At 44.9% G+C, this 22,375-nt stretch overlaps 1 protein-coding gene and 1 long non-coding RNA gene across 2 annotated transcripts; one reads left to right on the top strand and one right to left on the bottom strand.

Moving 5' to 3' along the window:
- Positions 1 to 4,607: 4,607 nt before the first annotated feature.
- On the bottom strand, positions 4,608 to 7,846 carry LOC138067201 (uncharacterized). Its single transcript, XR_011141030.1, has 5 exons — positions 7,598 to 7,846; positions 6,735 to 6,826; positions 6,560 to 6,619; positions 6,364 to 6,487; positions 4,608 to 6,284 (listed from the first exon to the last, which is right to left on the bottom strand). It is a non-coding gene; the product is annotated as an uncharacterized lncRNA (long non-coding RNA).
- A 129-nt stretch (positions 7,847 to 7,975) lies between these two features.
- Positions 7,976 to 13,069, top strand: CDKN2AIP (CDKN2A interacting protein). The gene is made up of 3 exons (XM_068942580.1): positions 7,976 to 8,309; positions 8,436 to 8,566; positions 9,345 to 13,069. Exons 1-3 carry the CDS (start codon positions 8,077 to 8,079, stop codon positions 10,949 to 10,951), a joined length of 1,971 nt encoding a protein of 656 aa, XP_068798681.1. The 5' UTR covers positions 7,976 to 8,076; the 3' UTR covers positions 10,952 to 13,069.
- The last annotated feature ends 9,306 nt before the right edge of the window (positions 13,070 to 22,375 follow it).

Here is a 22,375-nt window from a genome sequence, read left to right on the forward strand (position 1 = left end):
TAAAGCCTACAGGGGTAATGAATGAAAGGCCCTGGGTGAATGACTTCTCTCTCCAGATGTGCACATAGGGCACACAGGAGGGGTCCTCAAGCCAGGTCTGAGCTGGAGGGTCACAGGCACAGTATATCTTCATGGCCATCCTGTTGTATCCAGTCTAATTAGCACCACCTACCAGCAGGTATAAGTCTTTTGGGTGCAGCAGCACTTGCATGCAAGTCTACTTCCGCTGCTTCTAGTTCTGCAAGTAACTTAACGGGCATGCTTGCCGCTGCTTTAGCCCCGTGCTCTGTTGCCTGGTGTAGAGGTCATGTCATGTTTACTCTAACATAGAGCACATGTTATTTTATTGCTTCCAAGGTAATGTGAAGCTTCACTCGCTGCTGCTTCTCCATTCATCTTCTATTTTTCTGAACAGGAAAAAATGCTTACCATATCAAAACATTCGGATAAAATATATTTAGGATATGCTTCTACTTGTGTCTAAAAAGAACCCAAACAATGAAAACAACTAGGTGAAAGGAAATCCCAAAGTCTCTATACTCTGCTGCTCATGTGAGCCCTGACTTCCTACTATCTTGTCTCTGGTGTAGTAATTTACATTTCTGGAAGACGTTACTCTAAATAACATTATGCCCATTTGCACAAGCATGAATAATGACCCAAGGTGCAAAGCAACAGAATATGAGCCTCTGATATTTCTGTATGACCTTAGGAAAACACATCTTCAGGGCATAGCTTTAGAAGATTTTGTTCTTAAACAAATAAATAAATAAAAATAAAAAAGATTCTGTAGCAGTTTAATCTCTTTTAAATTGTCAAACAAACTGGCAGTGTGTGCCCATTTCAAGTAAATACATAGACACATTAAGTGCAGTAATAAAAACCATAATTTCTTCAGGCAACTAATCTGGGCATTATCAGATGGCGGTTTACCATATGTGTCAGGGTAGAAGAAATCTGAAGGATGCAGTGATTGCTTCAGGGAGGGTATTCCATATGTTGAGGGTGACCAAAAGGACATCATTAACATGACTATGAGAAAAGCAGACGGAGTAGATACAGAGATGGAGAGAGAAGAGACTAGCAGGCGTCAAGGTCAGGGAGAGGTGAAGTTGTGAAGTTCTGGTGCAACTGAGAAGGTAGCTGAGTTGACAGAGCACCTAGCTGCTGCTGAGCAGGTGGACTCCACAGGCACCCAGCTGAAAAGCTAGGAAGAAGCAAACACTTCTGTGCCAGGTTAGCTCCCACAACTGGCTCACTGAGGGGTCAGATAAGCACCAGTGCTGGCACAAAGGAAGTGACAGGAACCCATGACCAGGGGTGAGGAAGGAGGCACAGCACTACCCCTTCGGCAGCAGCTAGCTCTTAGCTTGGCTTAGTTCTATCATCAAAATTAGGTCATGGCTCAACAACTAGGAACACTGCTATATAAATCAGCATAAGCCATTGCTGCTCTGCAGCCCCTCCTCTCTTGCCACTTGTTTCTGCCCCTCAGAGAGCCAGCCCCTCAGTTGCAGCAGAAGCGCTGCTTAATACACCAGACTGGAGAAATAAGCCAGCTGAAAAAGGTGCCTCTCCTCCTCCATCCTCCCCCATCTTGTTTTTCAGCCAGATCAGGTTCCTAATCTGGTTTACCATGCAGCTGAACAACCAACCATGCCAGCATACTAGCATAGATATCAAAGAGACAGGAGTGAACGGCTGGGAGAAGAGACTATCTTAGGCCAGCACTACTAGCAAAAGAATTGTCAAACTGCACTCTCAGAGGACTGAAGGGCTTGTGGAAACAGGGGAATCTATGGAGATACACTAGAGAGGGAAGTACAGAAAGGAGCCACAGAAATAGGCTAGGGAGGTAAGCGTAAGAATAATGTTTCAAGGGACCTTTTTGACAGGTCATGTCAGGCATAGGAAAAAAAGCTGTCATAAGCAGGATGACAGATAACAAAAGCCTAGAAAAGGATTTCTGTGACATGCACAGAGATAAGAGGAGATTTTTAAAGAAGAAAAGGAAACAAAATTCATATACATCAAAATACACAGGTTAAGAAAGAGAGCGGAGTCCAAGATGACTCCCAGGTTATATCTGAGTGACAGAGAGTAACCGTGTGCCTTCCAGGAGGGATCACACAGTCCCTTGTGAGGAAAAAACAGGGGTCCTTGCGTAGGCACTGCAGACGGATTTCGAGTTGGCAGGTTCTCTGAAACACCATGTTTCCTCAACGGGTGAAAGCTTTAATTCTCAATGAATTCCTACGTATTTTTTTTAATGGGCTTAAAAGCTAACGTACTTAAAAATATGTTTGCCCGTGATGATAGAAGTGGCCAATATTCACAGTATTGGCATGGCAGACAAGGACAAACTTCTTCAGGCAATGTTTTACAAACCTTTGTGCAAGAATCCAGAACGGGCCAAAGCTGCATTTTTTATTCTTTACGTTTTTGAGGGGAGAAGGTGTATTAGACTGAGAAGCCTCAGCTCTGCCTCCACTGTAATTTTGCTACTGTTGAAACCTCAAACTGCAGCTAAGAGTATTTAAGAGCTGGTTTTGATGACAAATTATTATATCATGATGGAAAATGAGTCCACATTTGTCTATTTCAGTAATGGAATGAAAAGGTAAGCCACTCACACTTTTTGGAGTTATGCTGAACTTCTGGAGATACTTCCATGCAATCTTGTCTCCTTCAGTGCCATCCAGTGGAATTAATGTGAAGTATCACTCCTGCACACAGGGAGGCTATACAAAAATACAGCATACAAAGCAGCTCTATATTTCAGGAGGTGCTGTTCCTACCAGCTAAATTGCAGGTTGTCAGGGCTATTGGTATAACAATAATGAAAAATAGAACTATGATTTTCAATAGCAATAATTCAAATTAGATCTGACGTTGTTGCCTGGAGTCTCAGAAAAGCTCCTTATATCATTTCCAAAATAGTTATTTGGGTCTGCAAAATATGTGGCACATACAAAATTCATACTGGTACAGCATGATATAAAGATTTAATAGCATCCATTTGTGTAATGCAGCTATCCCCAACCCAAGTCAATAAAATATTAGCTATAATTTTTCTCTTCCTCCAAGGCATGAATAGTTTGACTGAAGGAGCGGGGATATCTCCATTTGCAGGTGCTTACGGTCTCACTAATACATGTGTGTTTAAAACATATCTTCAGACATATCTATATTGTATTAAATATGCGTGTGTGTCTAAACAGGCATGTGCTTGTACATATAAAAATACATACACATGAGCAGAAGTTCAGTATTTTATATCATTACAGATTTTTTTTTTTCAGATAAGACCTTTTTACCCTTCTCACACTTTCCTGATTCCTCCTGAATTACAATGGTCTCATGCCAAAATTTACATTAAGAGTCTTAAGGCCATTTTCTTGCTTTCTCCAGCTCTAGGGTGCAGCAGTTTGCCAAGGGCCTAAGGCTTTCTACCTAAAAACTCTTTAAAGGTGGCTTGCAAGATGGATTTTTGCAAACAGATTCCTACCTTTTTTGTTCCTTTAAAGTGCATAGAAAAGACAAGAAAACATAAAATTAGAAGGGCAGAATATTTTCTTGGTCTTACTTATACTAGCAGTTGTGAAAACTATTGAAATGCTAACGTGTCTGTGCTCATGGAGTTTTAACCTTCCTCTCTCAACATCTCTGTTCAAATCCCAGTGGTTCCTCTGTCAATGCTCCCCTTCCTGTCACAGTTTGTCCCTTTGCTCAAAGTCAAGAGTTGATTTCGTTTAATTTTTCTTTTTTGCCAGTGCGCTCTCATTCTTCTGCTCCCCGCACTGGCTTCCAGCTCTATCCTCTCTCATCTCTCCCAGTCCTAGTCTCCTGGCAGAGTCTCCTTCTCCATTCTCCTTTCTCATCTAATATGTTCTTGTCCCATTGCCTTACCAGTCTGAACTCATCCTCTTTCATTTTCCCTGAGAATTCATTTCCTTGCTCACCTAATCCCAGCATCTTATCTCTATTTCTCTCAGGTTAGGCGTATTCCTTGCCTCAATATTTACTGCTTTCCTCTCGTCAGGTCCTTGTCCCCCTACCATTCCTATCAGACATGTTCGAGCACCAGTAAAGAGTAGGAAACAACAACAGGTCTTTGCAATCACAGGGGATGGTGTTTACAGCCTCACTTCCACTCTCAGTTCCATCCCAGTCTGAGGAGCAAACAAAGGACTCTTTTGTGCCCTGCAGCCCCCAACTCTGCTCCAGCACGACATGTATGCCATCCCAAGAGACAGCAAAATATCTCTTCCCCTTCCTGTTTCAAGCTGAATTCCTAATGAAACTAAGCCAGGGCTCTCAAGCGTTTGCTTATTACTTATTGTAAGGACCAGCCTACAGATGATGCTCAGAGGATTTACTGTGCCAAGCCAGTAAGATCCTATCGTTATTACCCTTCTGTGGCAATAACTCTGAGCTTTATCTTTGCATGGTTGTGATGTTAAGGGCACACTTCTCATATTAAGCTGAATAAAGAGCGTTACTACATATTAACCTTAACTGCACAGAACATAATTGAACTCAATGGGGCTACTGCCCTCTGTGTTTCAGCAGGACTTGACTTTGAAGACATAATAATTCACTGGTTTACAAAGGCAGAAATAAACTTACTTTATTATATAGCAAGTACAGGTGCATTGCTATGAATGTAGACACTAGTATGATTCACCTTGAGATTTTAGTTACATCTTGCCAAGAGAAGCTATTATCAAGCCCCAAATGACTCTAACACTACTACTATCGATACAGTATTTATAAGTTCCTTCCCTAGTGGGAACAAAAACACCTCTTTTCCCCTAATCTCGAAAATTAAATGCACAGTATTAGCACCATCAATGAGGTGTTTAACTTCAAAATTGCCTTTCCTGGTGAGAATGAAAACACTACTTGTTTCCCTCCTTAAAATTAACAGCAGTGTTGTTCTTTCTTTTCTACTACATACACTTCTTTAATCAACCCGAGACACGGTGAGTCTCTAGTGCTCAAAGAGCATTGCTGGTATAAATCTACTTGTGTCTGTGTGTGCACGTGAATGACACTCAGTGCTCCGGGGCTGGGATCTAGCCTGTTTCCAAGATGATTCAGGCAGACAATAATAAAGTAGAAGGAGTATGTCTGGAACAAACAGGTAGGGAAGAAAAAAGGTTTAAGTCATCTTTGTACCAAGAAAAAGGTTATGTTGACGCAGAAGAAGCATTACTTTCTTTCTGCCCAAAATTAACAGCATGAGGTACGGCTGTCACCTATGTTTGTGTTCACTCACATGGTCAGTGAGGTGAAATGGCTCTCAGTTAATTTGTCCTCTAAAATTGGGATCCAACCAAGTGCACAGGATGGCCCCTATCATTCTCTAGAGTCTAGCCCTCCCCAGCTCCTACTCTTAACTGGTATATTATCTGAACAACATGGGATAGTCCTTCACACACCCAGGACAGGGAGAGGTACAGCCTGCGGCTAGTAGCGGTATCACTTGACAAAGCTTCCTAAACAGCGCAGAACTATACAGAACGTTTACGGATAGAGTCACTGCCTGTCTTAGAGGCATGAACTACCACAGGAGAAAGAACAGCTTCTCTATCACAACAGAAAGGCTGGTGGGCCAGCAAAACCTTTTCACAGGAACTGATATTTGGTATGAACATGTCCTTCCCTTGTGTACTCTATGGAGTCAGGATTCATAAGGCCACGATATTCAGTCTGCATGGTAGCATACATTGTGAACTCATCAGTCTCCTGTATCGTCTTCCCCCTTCTTCATCACTCAGTCCAATTGCAATCCCCTCTGTAAGTGGCCCCTGCCCTCATCTCCACCATCTCTGAACTAACAGCACAATAAAGCATGTGATATGAAATCCTGAGAGAAGGCTTCCCTAACAAGAGTTTGCAAGAGGCCATCCAAGCGTGCTGGCTGTCTGGTGAAGGTCTTTGCTCTGCACTGGCATACACAGACCCCTGCTGCCTGCTCTGCTACCTCCGCATTACATAGTCCAGCCACAGCTACCCACATACCCAGGTTACATTTCCACTGCCTGTCGGCAGGTCTCAAATCTGGGCCAAGTCCCAACTGTCTTTGCTAGAAAGCAAACTGGTTCATTCAGGAGTGTGAATGAACAGGCTCACGGCATTGAGTCTTCCTGGGATGCCAGTGAGCGCAGGCCAGTGTGGTGGTCGGACCAGGCCAGGGGGCAGTGAGGTACAGAGCAGGCTGATGGTGCACCTCTTCTCCCTTCCCCTCCAGGTACCCACCTCACATCATGGAGAGAGCGCTGGAAACACATATATTAGAAGACAACCACGTGCAGGACTGATAAAACCAATGTCTTGATACACACGGATGACACTTACGTTGGTGTTGGCTCCAGCGCTGTGCTTCTAAGCATTGTTTCTAAATAAATCCATTGCTCCAAGACACCAACACCAGAGAATGCAAACTCTCTGCCCTTTTTTTGTTCTACCTACAAATACAAAACTGTAGCGAGTTTGCCAGGTCTCATCCCACTCATCACTGTTCGTTCACTCTCTATTATCAAATTATTCTTACCATTGCAGGATGTAACATTGCATGGGTTAACCAGGAAAGTGAAGGCAAAACACTTCCACTCTAACAATGGATACAGGGGAAAAAAAAGTTTATTAGACAACTTTTTCTGGCATAGTTTCCTAATGAATTAGTTCTGCATCACAGTTTTGCATATACTGTAAGTTATACCACTCACCTCATGTTACACAGCAATTTCTAAGAAATAAGGTGTCTAAGCCACTTAAGGAGAAACAGTTCTTCCCTGAATGCAGTCTATCTTGTAGTTCACTTCATGATGACATGTAGGTATTAAAAAACGAAAACTCAAGCAAACATAAACTTTTAATTAAAAAAGAAAAAAACCAACATCTCTCTTGGGACAGCCCTTCAGAATTCAAAATTCCCTCCTCTGTCGCACTAACTCTACAAGCACCGTCTTGGTAGACAGGAGCATGATATTTTCCCACTCTGTTCACTACTTTTTGAAATAGAATTCCTCAATTGTTTTCGCATAAAGCTCCAGGGTGATTCAAGACAGCCTGCAGAGGTGCACAAGCACCTCTAAGCAATTATTCGAACCCTTCCTAGCCAGCAGCCCACATACTTAGAACCGCTTATTTATTAACGTTTCCTCCGAAATGCAACAATTCATTTCCCTGCCTTCACCTTCCTGTCAGGGAGGTAAAAATCTGAATCTACCTAAGGAAGACCGGAATGAATCTCTAAGCGCTATTATGAAACAAAAGTAAAAGTAACATTTTTGTTCAACTTTTTACCGGGCAGACTACAAACGGGCTAAGCAAAACGCCCGTATCATCTCTTTTCCCCTCGCACCCCAAAAATTAGAGAGAGACATAAGAAGGACGGAGGGACAGGCAGTCTGCCATAGATTCAAGGGCTCAGGATGGCAGGCAAGCAGCTCTTTAGAAAGATAAGCTCCGGAAAGCATGAACCTGCCCGAATGCGACAATTTGTGTGCTGTATCCACAGATGCCCAGTGGAAAATCCCAGCCTTGAGCCACAGAACAGCAAGGACAAAGCCGTAGGGTCTGTTTATACCGAGTGTGCTCAAACGGATGCCTCAAGCGAGGTGCAAGGGGCCGAAGCGCTCGGCAGGGCGCCGCCTCCCGAGCCACGGCCGAGCCCCTCACGCCGACCAGCAAAGCCCCGGCCCGCTATGAGACACCGCCACCCGCGCTGCCTCACCGCCCCAGAGCGACCGTTAGGGCCGGGGGGGGGGGGGGGGGGCGGCGGCGGAGCCGCGCGCGCGGGCACTACCGCCCCCTCGCTCCTCCCCCAGCAGCCCCCCCTCCCCCTCCTCTTGCCGCAAAGCACGCTGGGGTCGGCGGCGCGCGCCGGCTGTGAGGTCATCAAGCGCGGCCGGAAGGAAGGAGCGGAGCGGAGCGGTTGTTTCCGTTGCTGGGGTTGGCGGAGGGAGGTGGGGGCGGGGGAGGAAGAGGAGAGCGGCGGCGGCAGGGGCGGGCGCAGTGGGAGGGGGGCAGCTGGGCGGCAGGCGGCGGCAGGCCGTGGCCGTGGCCATGGCGGGCAAGGCGGCGGCGGCGGCGGCGGCCGAGCCCCTGGGGCGGACGGCGGAAGAGGTGGCCTGGGCGGAGGCGCTGCGCGGGGCCTGCGAGCCCGAGCACCACTGGCGGCACCGCCGGGAGTTCCTGCTGCGCAACGTGGGGGCGCCGCCGGCGGCGGGCAGCGCCGAGCTCCAGCGGCTCGTCTCCCTCTCCATGGTGTGGGCCAACCACGTCTTCCTGGGCTGCCGGTGAGTGCGGGCCGCGGCGGGCGGGCGGGCCGGGGGCGGCGCGGTGCAGCAGCCTGACGGCGCCCCTCCCCTCCCCTCCTCTTCTCTCCTCTCCCCTCCCCTCCTCTGCCCTTCTCGCCTCTCCAGGTACCCGCCTCAGGTCATGGGGAAAGCGCTGGAAATGGCCGAAGGCATCCAAGTGACCGGCGCGCCTGTCCGCACCACGAGAGATGAACTGGTTGCCAAGGTGAAGAAAAGAGGCATATCAAGTAGCAATGGTTAGCAGATCATAGCTGTGACAATACATAGGAGTCTAGAAAATGCTTGTTTTTGAATGTTGTCATTGTATCTCAAATTTATGGAAGTAATCACAATAACTTCCCTTTAAAACTCGTCATTAATTATTTCCCCTCTCTGTGCTATTTTTCCTGATTAATACCTATACAAATAGATTTAATGTATGTCTACTGTATTGGTAATTTAGAGTTATTGTTAATTAGAATATTTTTGGATTTCTACAACTGCCATGTTTCGTATTGATTTCCTAATACAATGTAGACTTTTGCACTCCAGCCTCAACGTAGTCTTGCTATTTTGTTTTTACCACTAGTCAGACAGTGTTCCTTTATGAAAGACTTTCAATCTTTTGTTTCATAAAAGGAATTCTCACAGTGGTATTTTAAAGAGGTTTTTATGACGTTAGTAGATAAAATAAGCTTTTTAGGTCAGATACCTTGTTTTGATGTACCTCAGTTCTTTTTTGTCTGAACTTTAAGAATACAAATTTGTACTTGCGAACAGGTCCCAAACCGAACATAGAGTCTTGTACCTGAGCGCTTTTAATTCTTTGTCAAAAATGCTAAAATATTGGGGAATAGTGGGTTAATACTTGAAATTAGAATTCAAGATACATTCAGAAATGATTGAAACTGTAGTTTTTAAGTTCAGGGGGTTTACTGCTTATCGAAAGTTTTCAGAAATGAGATAAACTGTCTCTAGATGGATACTTCATGGTGGAGACGCTAAAGAGGGTGACAAACTTGCCTTGTTTTGCAGAAGGGATAGAGGAGCCCTCCAAGAAACGAGCTGTAGAGAAAAGCAAAGACTCTAAGGATACTGGAAAGGATGTGAAAACTACTAAGCCAGAACCCGCTAAGGAAACGGAGAGCATATTGCCAAAAAAGCAAGAAAAAGATAGCGGCAAAGATTCGGAAAGCTCAGAGTCACTTTGCAGTTCAAACCAGGAAGCGGGCATAGCATCAGGCACAGAAACAGAAGGAAAACCTGCTAATGCCGAAAATGCCACTGAGCAAAATCCAACTCCATCTCCATCTGAAAAGGAGCCAGTAGAGAAGCCTTGCTTAAATCCACCTAAAGAGAGCAAGTCTGAAAACGTGCCATCACCTGAAAAGAAAACTACATCAGGAGCGGTGCCACCGGCTGCCAAGGGCGCCCCGCAGGCAGGAGCGGTGCCACCGGCTGCCAAGGGCGCCCCGCAGGCAGGAGCGGTGCCACCGGCTGCCAAGGGCGCCCCGCAGGCAGGAGCGGTGCCACCGGCTGCCAAGGGCGCCCCGCAGGCAGGAGCGGTGCCACCGGCTGCCAAGGGCGCCCCGCAGGCAGGAGCGGTGCCACCGGCTGCCAAGGGCGCCCCGCAGGCAGGAGCGGTGCCACCGGCTGCCAAGGGCGCCCCGCAGGCAGGAGCTGCATCGCTGTCTTCCAAAAACCAAGCAAATGCCCCAACAGCAACATCTAAGGGTGGCACTCAGGTGGGCGCCTCGCTGCTCCTGGCCCCCAAGGGTGGCACTCAGGTGGGCGCCTCACTGCTCCTGGCCCCCAAGGGTGGCACTCAGGTGGGCTCTTCACTGCTGCTGGCCCCCAAGGGCGGCGCTAAGGTGGGCTCTTCACTCCTGGCCTCCAAGAGCAGCGCTGAGGTGGCTGCCTCATTGCTTGCCGCTCGAAGTGGCGCTCAGCAAGGTACTTCACTGCTGGCCTCCAAGAGCAGCGCTCAGGTGGCTGCCTCGCTGCTGGCTGCTCGGAGTGGCACTCAGCAAGGTGCCTCGCTGCTAGCCTCCCGGGGTGGTGCTCAGGCAGGTGCTTCACTGCTGGCCTCCAAGGGTGGCATGCAGGCAGGTTCTCCGCAACTTGCCTCGAAGAGTAGCTCACAGGCAAGTGAAAGTCCTGCTAAAGCTTTGTGCAAACCGCTAACCAGTGAAGATGCAAAGGAAAGGCAACCTTTTTTCAACAGACTGTACAAAGCTGTAGCCTGGAAACTGGTTGCTGTTGGAGGCTTCAGTCCTAATGTAAATCACGCAGAACTTCTAAACTCATCTATTCAGTCTGTAAAAGCTACTTTAGATGTTGCTTTTGTTCCACTGAAGGAACTTGCAGACTTACCTCAGAATAAGAGCTCTCTAGAAAATATAGTTTGTGAACTGAGGTGCAAGTCTGTCTATTTGGGTACTGGCTGTGGTAAAAGCATGGAAAATGCCAAAGCAGTTGCTTCGAGAGAAGCTTTGAAATTGTTCCTCAAGAAGAAAGTTATTGTGAAGATATGTAAAAGAAAATACAAAGGAAGTGAAATTGAAGATTTGGTACTTCTGGATGAAGAATCAAAACCCTCAAATTTACCTCCAGCTTTAAGAAATCCACGGGAGATCATGTAGGCAAGAATTGCTGTTTATATGGTGTACAGTATTTCAACACAAGAACTGAAGGTTGATTTTGTACTTTAAAAAGTAGGCTTCCAGATATTTTGTATTTCTTTCTCAGTTTTGCAAGACAATTATATTCCTTTCACTTGGTAGCAATTGTATAAAACTTGTTAGAGATGACAAGTGTGCATTTAAAGGTATGCCTTAATATATAGCACACTAGTGTGCTGTTTTATTTGCAGAATAGTCTACCTAATTCTTCTATTTTTAATTAAATGATTAAGGTACAATTTGCTGTTTAAAATCTGACAATTTTGTAATTCTTACGATTTGATGGCAGTGTGCTCAATTGTCTACCATGTCTTTTTCAGCTGCATAGAAGTATGTATATAGGGACCATAATACTTGAATGATTGAAAAGTGTTTGAAAATTTCAATCAAAAAGTTGAATCATCTGTTTCAGACATGTTGCTCATAATGTTCACTGTTCCTCTTACTAGAAGAGAAAATAGTTGGTTGACTATTTCTATGACAAGTTGTAACAGTTACAGAAAAAATGACACTCAGATCCCATTTTACATTATACTAGTAAGTTAGATCCCGTATGACATTATACTAGCAAGTTATCAATTAGCAGTCCAGTCACAGTGACTTCAGCCACCAAAACTCTGTAAGCAGATTGAACTTATTTTGTGAAATACCATTTACAGTTTGTTTTTTCAAATAAATATGAATTTCTATATTAAGCATATTTTGACTGCTACTAAAACTGAAACCTCTGGGATATGCTTTTATAGTACTTTGGTTTTAGCTGTTAAATATTCGTGCCATTTCAATAACTTTTTGCAACACCTTCAGAAAAGCTTTACTTTGAGTGGTTTCAAGGTGTAATCCCTCAAGGATGTGTTAATTCTTATGTGGATGTATAGTCGAAGTAGTGTAAAACTGATGAGTGGACCTATTAAATAACTATTTCTACTTTTGTAACACTTACCAAGAGGTAGATGAACAAAATCAAGATGCTGTTGTCTTCTAGAGACAGCAAGTATATTGTAAAGACTTCACACTAATTGAGCCCACCCTTTGCTACGTTTTCACATGATGTTCACAATGGTTTTAAGCAAAGAAAGTGGGAAATTACCTTTTGTTTTCAATGTGCTTGAAATAACTGCACAAATTGCATGTTTAATATATCGGATAATGACATGTAACAGTAAAGAACATAATGTCTTCAGTGCTATTTTGAATTAATCTTGTCTTATTACAATAGTTAGTATCATTTAATGGAGACCTTGCACTTGATTGACAGATTCATTAAGTGCTACAGGAATGAATAGGAATTCCTGGGATCTCAGTAGTATCTATGTCCACTTAAAGAGTTCAAGTTCTGTTGTGATTTGGAGACTAAAACGCAATGGATTTGTTATACTGTACCTTACGTGATTTTGGACACTAGTGGCTATCCAGTGTGTAGCACTTGGAGTCTGTAAGGTGCTTACATTGTACTTCTGGTCAATCAGTTCCTAACTTTCTCCATCTGATTGCTGTGCTTCTGTGCCCAAAGTCATCCTTAACTCTAGTAGGTTTCTCAGGTGTTCCCCATGTGTACTTCTGGAGCATGACCCAACATTTGGAATGCAACTTGTTAAATTGCTTCTTATACAGCATAAAAGTTTGGTGCTTGTTTCTAGCTCAGAGTGAGTTTCATGCTGTATGTAGAAGCTGCGGTATTCATGCCAGGAAATGAGAGACCTGTTTTCAAATCCTTACCCTGTTGAGGTGGCGACATAGAACAACTGTTTTTGAAGGGCAGGAATTGTTCTGTGCCCTCTTAAGTTTAGCTTTTCTACTGGTTGTTTTGGGCATCTCCTAATTTTTGGTTGAAAATTGAAGCATGTGTTGCAATGTGAAAATCTCAATTTCCCATCTGTAAAATGGGGATAACAGTATTTAATAACCTAAAAGGGGTGTTAGGAAAACTGTGTTAAAAGGCAGAGGTGCTAGAAGCCTTTTTTAAAGTCCTGACATAAATTTTCTATTTTTTTTATTTCTGAATGTTTTTTCTCTTAGATGTTTGGTTGTGATTCATTAAAGGATGAGTGTAGCTACTCTTACTGTAAACTCTGAAAATCAGTGTGTGGGGTTTTTTTTGTTTTTTTTTTTTCTTTTTACGTTCTGCATGGGAAGCAGCTAAAGAAGTATATTCTAAAATACAAGTAAATAAGCATCAAGTATTTTGAATGACAGAATCGATTAACGTTTCATTAACGCTAAAGGAAGAAAGCAAAAATTCCTATGGAGTGGCTGTGAAAAGAAATGTTTGTGCAATTCAGTTAGCTGTAAAGCCTCTAGGTTTCACTTGCATGCAGTATCTTAGAAATTGGGATGCTGGTATTTAATTCTCAGACTGCACTGGCGAGAACAAATACACTAAAACTGTAGGTGTGCAGAGTTGGCTGAGGATGGCAAACAGAAGCAACCAACTGGAAAAAAAAACCCTATGGCCCTGAATTTTGTGCAGAAGCACAGGAAGTAGGCAGAGGCTTAAAATTAAATATGAATGCTATTTCTTCTGAGGGTTTATAAAACACCCAAAATAAGTATTGTTAGCTCATTACAGACAACTGTCAAATTTGCTGTTAGTTTACAAGTCATGTACCACTTTAGGTAGCAATCAGTAAAAGGAGGCTTATTTAGGTATATTGAGTGTATGATTGTTTTTGTTCTGGCACTCCGTCTTGAATCTTGAAATTTCTGCTCTGTGTCAGATGTAGAAGAGGATGTTTTGAAATAACTTCTTAAAGGACAGATAGGAAATCAAACAGATCTAAATTACTGCTAATATAATTTAGGCATATTGTAGTTGCAAGAGATGCAGGTGCCTCTGGCTATTTTGCACTGTGATCTAACAACTGGAGATGACTCTTAGTGTTCTTGAAATGATTTATTCCTCTGAACTTTGTTCAGGGGCAGCTGTTCGTGGTGGGGGTGGCAGCAGCTCCCGCAGAACCTGCTCTGGCTGTGTGGCACAGCCTGTGGGAGCTGTACAAGAGGCAGAGCTTCACTTTAAAACAGACAGCTTCTGATGCCCTTTCATGGGGGGGGGGGAGGAAATAATGTGATGTTTTCATGCTGCTGCTTGTAGGGAAATGAAACGACCTCTACACTTCTAGCACCCGTTCTCTGCAGTCGAGCAGAAGGTGTGACTGGAGGGCCCCGAAGAAGGTGCTAAGCTGGGTGAAGGGAGAAATACTGAAGTAGTGAAACTCGGGCATGTAGGTGAATATGCTTTAAACTCACTTAAGTGATCCTAGAATGACTTCCCCCCCACCCCCCAAACTTGTTCACTGGTCTGAGCGCTAAACCACATGGCCCCTCTTCTTCAGTCTTGAGACACGTAACTGCTTAGATATGTTTCTGCGTCTGCGTTTAAAAGGACATTTCCCAAACAGAGGTATTTTTGCTGTAAATGTTATGAATAGATTTAAAAAATAAAAACGTGCGTTTTTCGGTTCAAAAATTTATTTGGGATGGATGGCAGTAGCCCGCCTTGACCTGACAACTGCTCAGCTACCTGGAGCACCCCGCTGCAGCCCGGGGGAGCGCTAGCACGGACCGGCCCTGCGTCGCGCGGGAAGGCGGCAGAGGCGCCGCCGAGGACCGTTAGGACGGGAGCGGCGGGTCGCGCCTCGGCCTTCGCTCCCGGCGGCAGGCGGCCGTTACGCCGCCGACCCCTGGGGCTGGGGGTGGGGTGGCGGCCGGCACCGCCCCGCGCTCTCCCCCCTCCCCCCCCCGGCACCGCGCGGGGGCGCCTCGCGCAGGCGCCCAGCGGCAGCTGGCCCTGCCCCCGAGGGGGAGGGGCCAGCGCGTTCTGATTTGCATAATACAGCCACTAGCCGCTGCGAGGCGTTTTCCCCCCCGCGGGACCGGTGTTGCCTTCGCCGGGGAGCTGTAGCGGCGACCGGGCGCCGGCGGGACCCTCTTTGTCTGTGGGGGGGGTGACTAGGGGTCGGCAGAAGCCATCACCGGGGGCGGCGACCGCCGCTCGCTCTAACCTTGAGGCGTCCGCGGCTGCGGAGCCGTATAAGGCCGCGGGGCGCGGCACGGCAGCAGGCGGGATGCTCTGAAGACCTGCTCTCTAGGCTACGCACGGAGGACGCGCCGTTCCTCGGGGGCCCCGCGCCCGCCTAGGGGAAAGTCCCCGGACCGGCGGCAGAGAGTGCCGCGCGCCGCCGGCGCGCCCGCCTGCCCCGCGCCTCACGCAGCGCCGCTGAGACGCCCGCCCGGGCCGAGCGGGTGAGCGGGGGCGGGCTCTCGTCACGGCCACAGACACGCAGGTAGTGCGCAGGCGCGCCCGGCCGCCGGGCCGCCGCACCAACACAACGGGGCTCACTCTCAGGACATCCCCTTTTGGCGGCGGGACAACCCCCCCTCCCCCCCCCCCGGGCGCGGCCCACACCGGCGATCACAGGAACCCCAAAACACTCACAGATACGACACTAGCAAGAGGAGGTTGCTAAAGAGCAGGGCCTGTAGTGCCTGGGGAGCTGCCTGAGACCCGCCAGCTACAGGTAGCTGTAATCAAAGGCAGACAATGTATTCAGACAAGTGTCTGCTGCACTAGATGTTTCTGCTGACACATCTGGGGCAGGTAATTCACCATGTGAGCCGCTCCACCAGGGGTGGGTAACCGGGGGAACTGCTCAGTGGTAACTTTCCTGACGGAGCTGGACTGTCTGCAGTACGAGTACAGCACACGTGGGGAGAAACGAAGCTTTCCCAGCAGTGGTGGAGGATGGCGCAGCACGCCATCCTAAAACCCTCCTCTTCTTCTCACGCGGATTTGGCATCGGGGTGCCTCCTCATGTGCCAGCTCAGTCAGGGAGGCACTCACCTGACAGAGCTCCTGTCGCTGCCCAAAAAGGCTCCTGTCCCTGCTCCAGGAAAAAGCAAGAGGCCAGGTGGAAGTGTCTTGTCATGTTCTTCTGCACGGCACAGAAGTTAAACACCAAACATGAGTCCGATGCATATCAGAGTGTGAGCAGACAAGTTGATACGCACAGTACAAACGTCACACTTCTCCAGCACAGCACAGCGTTTCCTTATACATCTCGTTCTGCTGCAGAAGGCTGTGAGAGCACAAAGTGTATACCTTGTTTCCCTCGCTCACTTGCACCTCCTCAGAGAAGGTCTACACCTACGGCCTTCACCTGCCAGCAGTGTTGCACTCCAGGCAAGGATTCATCTGCTTAACCTCAGGGATACTATGTAAGATGCTAGTGCCTGCTGCAACAGCACATGTAAACACTAGCCATACTGATACATTGAATTAATTTTATAAGCACTACCATTTCTGTGTTTAGTCTGTCGAATACATATCACATCACCGTGCTCTGCTCCACAAAACTGAGCCACCTGCTGCATTATTCTCAAGGCTGCGTATGCGAAATGACAGCAGAGCACCCCAAAACAGCAGCAAGTTCAGAACCGCACCCAAGCGGCGCAGCAGCAATACTTCTTTTGAGTTCATGCTCTTTGAGTGTTTATGAATCTTCTGTGGTGAGCCAAGCCCCGCTAAACTGTCAGGCAGCGTTCCTTACTTTCTTCTTGCTCAAACTACAGGCACATGTCCTATTTGTAGGTGCAGTGCAGTTTGCAAACCCCACTGATTTCTAACATCTCCTATTCTTCTTCCAGTAATATGCTAACAGTAACATCTTTTCAGTAGTGCAGGACTCTTGTCTTGCCGGACAAAAGTGACCAGTGTGCGCAGCTGAGAGAAACTCCGTGGAGAACTAGCTACGACAGCTCCAGACACTTCACACAGCACTTTGAAAGGGTGCACAATGGGCTTATAAACCACCCGGCTTGAGCTGTCCTTTCTGTTGCTGTCTTGGCCATGTGAAATACTAGACTGTCTTTCTCTCACAATTCTTTATGTGATCAGCTAGATGTACATGGGAAAATAAATATTTCAAACAAAAAAGAAAACGTTATCAAAGAACCCATCCCTAAAGAAACAACTAAAGTAGGGCACAGCTCTATGAAGTTCTCTGTTTTTCTGCTGAGAAACTGTAATGAAATCCCAGTGTCCTAGTTTCATCCACTAGAGAGGAGATATCTGAGGCTAACATTTCCTGAGTTGTCATCCCTCTGTAGCAGATGTAGCACCTGAAATACAGTTTAAAGCTAAATTGCTTGTGCAGTGACCAATTTTGTTTTTGGACCCTAGATGATTGCACTGTAGTATCTGAACAATTCAGGCTGTTTTTCTCTGTATGGGAACCAAATTCCTTCACTTGCAATTACAGTAAAGGCTGGTCTTCAGATTTGTTAGTATAAAAAGCTATGTCTAAAACCAAACTAACCTTGACTTTACATGACAATGAGAGATAGAGTCTTGTGGTCCAGAGACTGAGGGAAGAAAGTACACATCTAAAGAATTCTGCTAACACGACTGACGCAGTCTCTCTTTCCCTTGGTTAATCGCTAGAGAGATCTGTTCCTCAGTTTTCCGAGTTGCAAACTGCAGAGATGATAACAGTAATATCTACTTTGTAGAATATGTTTGTTTAGCTTCTTTTCTTTCTGCTTACTGAAATGCATATTTTTACATTTTGCATATTGTATAATATACTACACTCTTTGTCCAACTAGTAACAATTAACTTGTATCTGTCTGCCTTCTAAATGGTTTTCTTAGTTGCCACAATCACAACAAAAGTATTTCTATTAGCCAGTATATGTGTTTTTAAGAAAATATTTAGTCAGTTATGCTTGTTACTCCTGCATCCAGTCCTCCCCCCCCCCCCCATTTTGTCTGTTGTCAGACATATCAGCTTTTTAGGCTATGATTAATTTCACTTTAATTAATTTGTTTTATTATTTAATTATTTGTAAATGGTGTGATTTTAATGAACACTTGTGAATGTTTTAATGAACACCTACGTGTGACTGCTAGGAGTGAACTAGGATATTTGCTAATAAAAGGACTGCCTCAATGGAGTCTTAACAGTACTTGTATGTGCCTAAGCACACATATGGCTAGCCTTTAATAAATGAAAGCAGGGGCTTCTACATGCATTTAAGATACACACATATAACCGTTCAGAAACTCAGGTTTTACGTGGACAGTTGCTGCTATTTTCAAATATGCTGAAGGATAATTTGAAAATGGCGTGTGATAATTTGTGGGCACAGCTGTCTACTGCTAAGGCAATGCAAGACTGGTTTTCAGTGTTTCCAATTAGGTATTTTCTTCCTCCAGTAACCGAAAATGAATTGTGCAACTCTGACATCTGAAACTATAATCCTTTAAAGAATTGTCATTCATAGTCAAGTAACATTAACAGTTAGGCTCAAGTGAACTGCAAAACGACTTCTTCTAAATGCCTCTGTCAGAGAAGAATTCACACTGCGGAAAAAATACTGTTACTTGCAAGAAAAACAGACTTAACCAATGCTTGCCAGTTTTTCTAAATCCTCTGGTGTTTTATATTTTAACCACAGTTTAAGAAACAGACTAAATTCAATTAGATGCTACCAATATTTTGACAATAGCCTTCCAACCAAAAATCCTTCCTTCGTTTGTAGCAAAAGTAACATCTCATTTTGTTATTTTTGGGAAGAGGAGGGATGAGAGGCTAGGCATCTATTTACATTGCTTAAACAATTTTTCTGCTTTCTCCCAAGCAGAACTGAATAATAAAGCAAATATAGACTTTGTCAGTTCTTGGGGAAAAAAATGTGTATCATTCAGTTTTGGCAATTTGAAGTAAGTTGTGTCACTGAAGAATTTGCATAGCAGTAGCATCCCTAAGAAATGCTCAGTGTCTGTAATTTGGTGCTACGGAATTATTTCAAAGACATGAAAATTGTTCTTCAGTATTGTTTGCAGTGACTTTTCCGTTGTACTAGAGATAAATCATTTGTACTAGAATTAGATAAGCAGTTTCCAAAGAGAAAAAAAAAATCATCAGTAGCAAGGAAATTAAATGAGGCTTCCTTGTGTTTGGTGTAGAGTTTTAACAAAACACACTTAGAGCTGCCAAAACCTCTCTGCAGCTTTCCTGGGGGATCTCTGTAACATCTGAAATTCATAAATGGTAACTATGGGCTTGTAACTACCACATTTCAGAACAGAGAGTGGAATTAAGTTCACTACCACCTCAGACAATGGACCTGGGCTCCCTCTTTGGTCAACACAGTCACTTTTAGGGCAAGACCTATTTATGTTAAGGTTTTCTCAGCCTTAACTGTAGATACCCACATTTGGTCTGATGAATCCCATTCTTATTTTCTGATGTGGAGGGGAAAATGAACATCCACACGCAGGAGAGCATGATGAATGTCCCAAACCATCCACTACTGAAACTTGCTGCAAGTGCACTGCATGCTTTTGTTTCACAAACTTTGTAACAAAGGTGCGTTTGTGTGTACATCTGCTCCTCACAAGTGGAAGAAGAAAGAATACGCTTCTTACAGATATCTCTATGGTGTGTAACAGAATCACGGAAATGCGGTGCGGGGATTAGCATGTAGTTAATATAAGAACACACAAAAAATCCTCTGTTTATTCCTGGCGGTAAGAGCTTGGTCCTTTTCCATCAAAGTTAACTGGATTCTTCTGTTGACTTGAGGAGAGAAAAGAACTTCAGGGCTCAAATAAGACAATAGGATGATTGTCACATATTTGCATAAAGTTATCATTACTCACCTGCTTCTGTAAACATCATCTATGCAACTCCCAAGTCATTTGGCATGGTGGCTGGCTCTGGAGCCTAAAAGTGAAGCCATCAACTGTTGACACTTTAAAACGGTAGGTAAGGCAGAGTCACTAGCCGAAAGCTGTTTCCTGACGGTTCTTGAAATAGGGCGGAAACAGGGGCATGTTGCATCAGGCCACAAGTGGATACATCCACATTGTGAATGAGGGGGAAGTGCTCCTCTGGGAGTAGCAAGGGCTCCCGTTTCACGCTGATTTGGGTGTCAGCCAGAAAGATCTCTCAGGCAGGACTTAGAATTTCTTGGATGCTGAGTTCAGAATTGTGACCTTGCAGGTGGAGGCAAGCGTCCCTGACTCCTGCCCTTCCTAAGCTCCGAGTTCAGCGGAAGCGGTGGTCCGGGAGGTTCTGCCCATCGCAGCAGCCAGACCCTGTCCCTCAGCTGGAGGGCAGTATCTCCCTCCTGCTGCTCCTAAGCCAGACTGCTTCCTAGCCTCTGTGAGAAGTCAGGGTTAGTCCAGCCCCCTCTAATTTCCAGAGGGCAGTGTGAACAGAGCCTGTACTCTCAAAAAGGGGCTGCGCAAAACAAAGTATGATAGTATGTCAGTGCGCCCTAAATGAAGCAATGAAGTAATATTACATTGGATTCCTTCGCATCCCCCATCTTAGGCCTGTCAACCTCTCAAAACACTTTTAGGTAAAGCAGTGGAATTAGAGTATGGAAGTTGAACAGGAAGAATTGTAACAATAAATGAGTGGTTATTATGAAACAAAGCATGATATATACACTTGGCTTACACACTTACTCAAATTTTAACTCTGCTCACAGTGAGATAAATAGAACCAATCAGTTTGAAGAAAAAAGACAAACTGGATGTTACTCCTGGCTTCTCCCTCCTGTTAATACAGCTCAAATGATCATTGATTCAGGCTCAGGAAGAAATTTTCTTTTAGAGCATAAAAGCAGAAAGCTTGGAAATTCTCCAGAACTTTGAGCAGATATTTGCATTCAGATGAGGAAGAACATATGTCTCCTGATGAGTGCGGATGTTTGTTACTTTGTGCTGTAGAGCTCTTTGGTACAGCTGAGTGTGAGGCTAGCTGGGAAAAGATACATGCCAGTGTTTTCAGGAAATGTACTGTTTCAGTTCATGTCTCTAGGAAAAGGATCTGATGGCATCCATATCTAATTTTTAACTGCTCTGTATTTGCATAAATGAAAGAGGAAAATAATAATGGTTGCTTCCACATGATTTTATATCCACCAGATATATCAAGCCTGCTTTTTCAGCAAAGTCGAAAGGGGTATTCACATCTGATATTAAAGGGAAGTATGCTTTTTGGATGATCTGATGTTAAGAGAAGTTGTTCAAGAACAGCTTACCCAGACAAATACACTATCTCTGTAGCACTGGCAAGGATAGCTTCTTCCCGGAATATCATCTGTATTAAGGCCAGCTATGGCCTTTCTATATGACCTTTCTATGGCCTATAGCCTTCTGCAGCTGACTGTCTAAAAAGCCCATTTGGCCAGTACACATTCTTTCTTTTCTTTGTGGTTTCTTTTTTTTTTTTTTAGTATCCCAGAAAATTCTTCATCCTCTTCCTCCCATAGAAAACAAAGATGCATACCTGCCATGGAGTGTACGTAGTCAAAAATAATTGTGTTTCGTTTGCTGACAACAAGCACCCTATTATCATCCTTTGAACACTGCCACTAGATGCTAAGTAGGTCTTTCACAATTATGGCCCCTTGTGGACTTGTCTTCATCAATAATGCTCCTTTTCATTACTTTTTCCACAGACTGAAACTCTTCCAAGGTATCAACAGAAAGCTGAAAAAATTTAACCAGTTTTTGCACTAGTACATGAAACAGGGTAGGAATCACCTGAGATATGAGGATGTGAAATCAGGATCACTAAAGGTGAAATAGCAGCAAAACTGCAAATTCATTGGGACTCTGAAAACTATATTGGGAAATGCTAAATCAAGAAAATTGCTGGGATCTATTCTCCAGGAAAAGTGGAGGTAATTTAGAGACATACAGAGAAACAAAATATATTTCTACTCTTTTATTATTTGATCTTGGCAGATGACCACTGAGGTGGATTTAATATAATATACCCTAATAATTCATTCCGGATTCCACTGCAAATGTTTACCTCACGTTGACAACACCTCACTTAGTGGAGAGGGTCAGTGGTAACTATTGCAGTTGCATGCATGAATCCCATTGCCAGTCTTGACTAGCTTCCAGAAATAATTACAGTGGTTGGGTTCTACCTATACGGATATCTGGGCACCTGCCCTGCCTGGGTGCCTACACCCAGCAGTTTCCTAAACCCAATGGGAACCAGGCAGTCTCAGCCATTTTAGAGTTTGGCAAGCTGCCTTGTCATCAGCAGGACTTCTGGAAGGCAGCTGATTTAACTTATGAGCCCTTCTGCCTGTCCATCTCGACAAATAAAGGTGTTTTGCTCTACTGTGCCTCTCTTATCACCAGATGATTCTCACAAACTGTCATCCAAAAAGGCGATGTAGTGGGGTCCCAGAGGAGGTGGCTATCAACCTGCAAATTGAGAGTTCTCTCATACATTAAAGTTCTCCACTGCTTGTTCCTAGTCATTTTGAGGCATTATCAAACCAGAGGATTCAGCCTGCCGTTTTTCCTTTCCTTCCTTCAAAACCTCAAACATGTGGTAAGCTAAGGCTT

The sequence above is a fragment of the Struthio camelus genome, chromosome 4 (assembly GCF_040807025.1).
Source record: "Struthio camelus isolate bStrCam1 chromosome 4, bStrCam1.hap1, whole genome shotgun sequence".
NCBI lineage: Eukaryota > Metazoa > Chordata > Aves > Struthioniformes > Struthionidae > Struthio > Struthio camelus.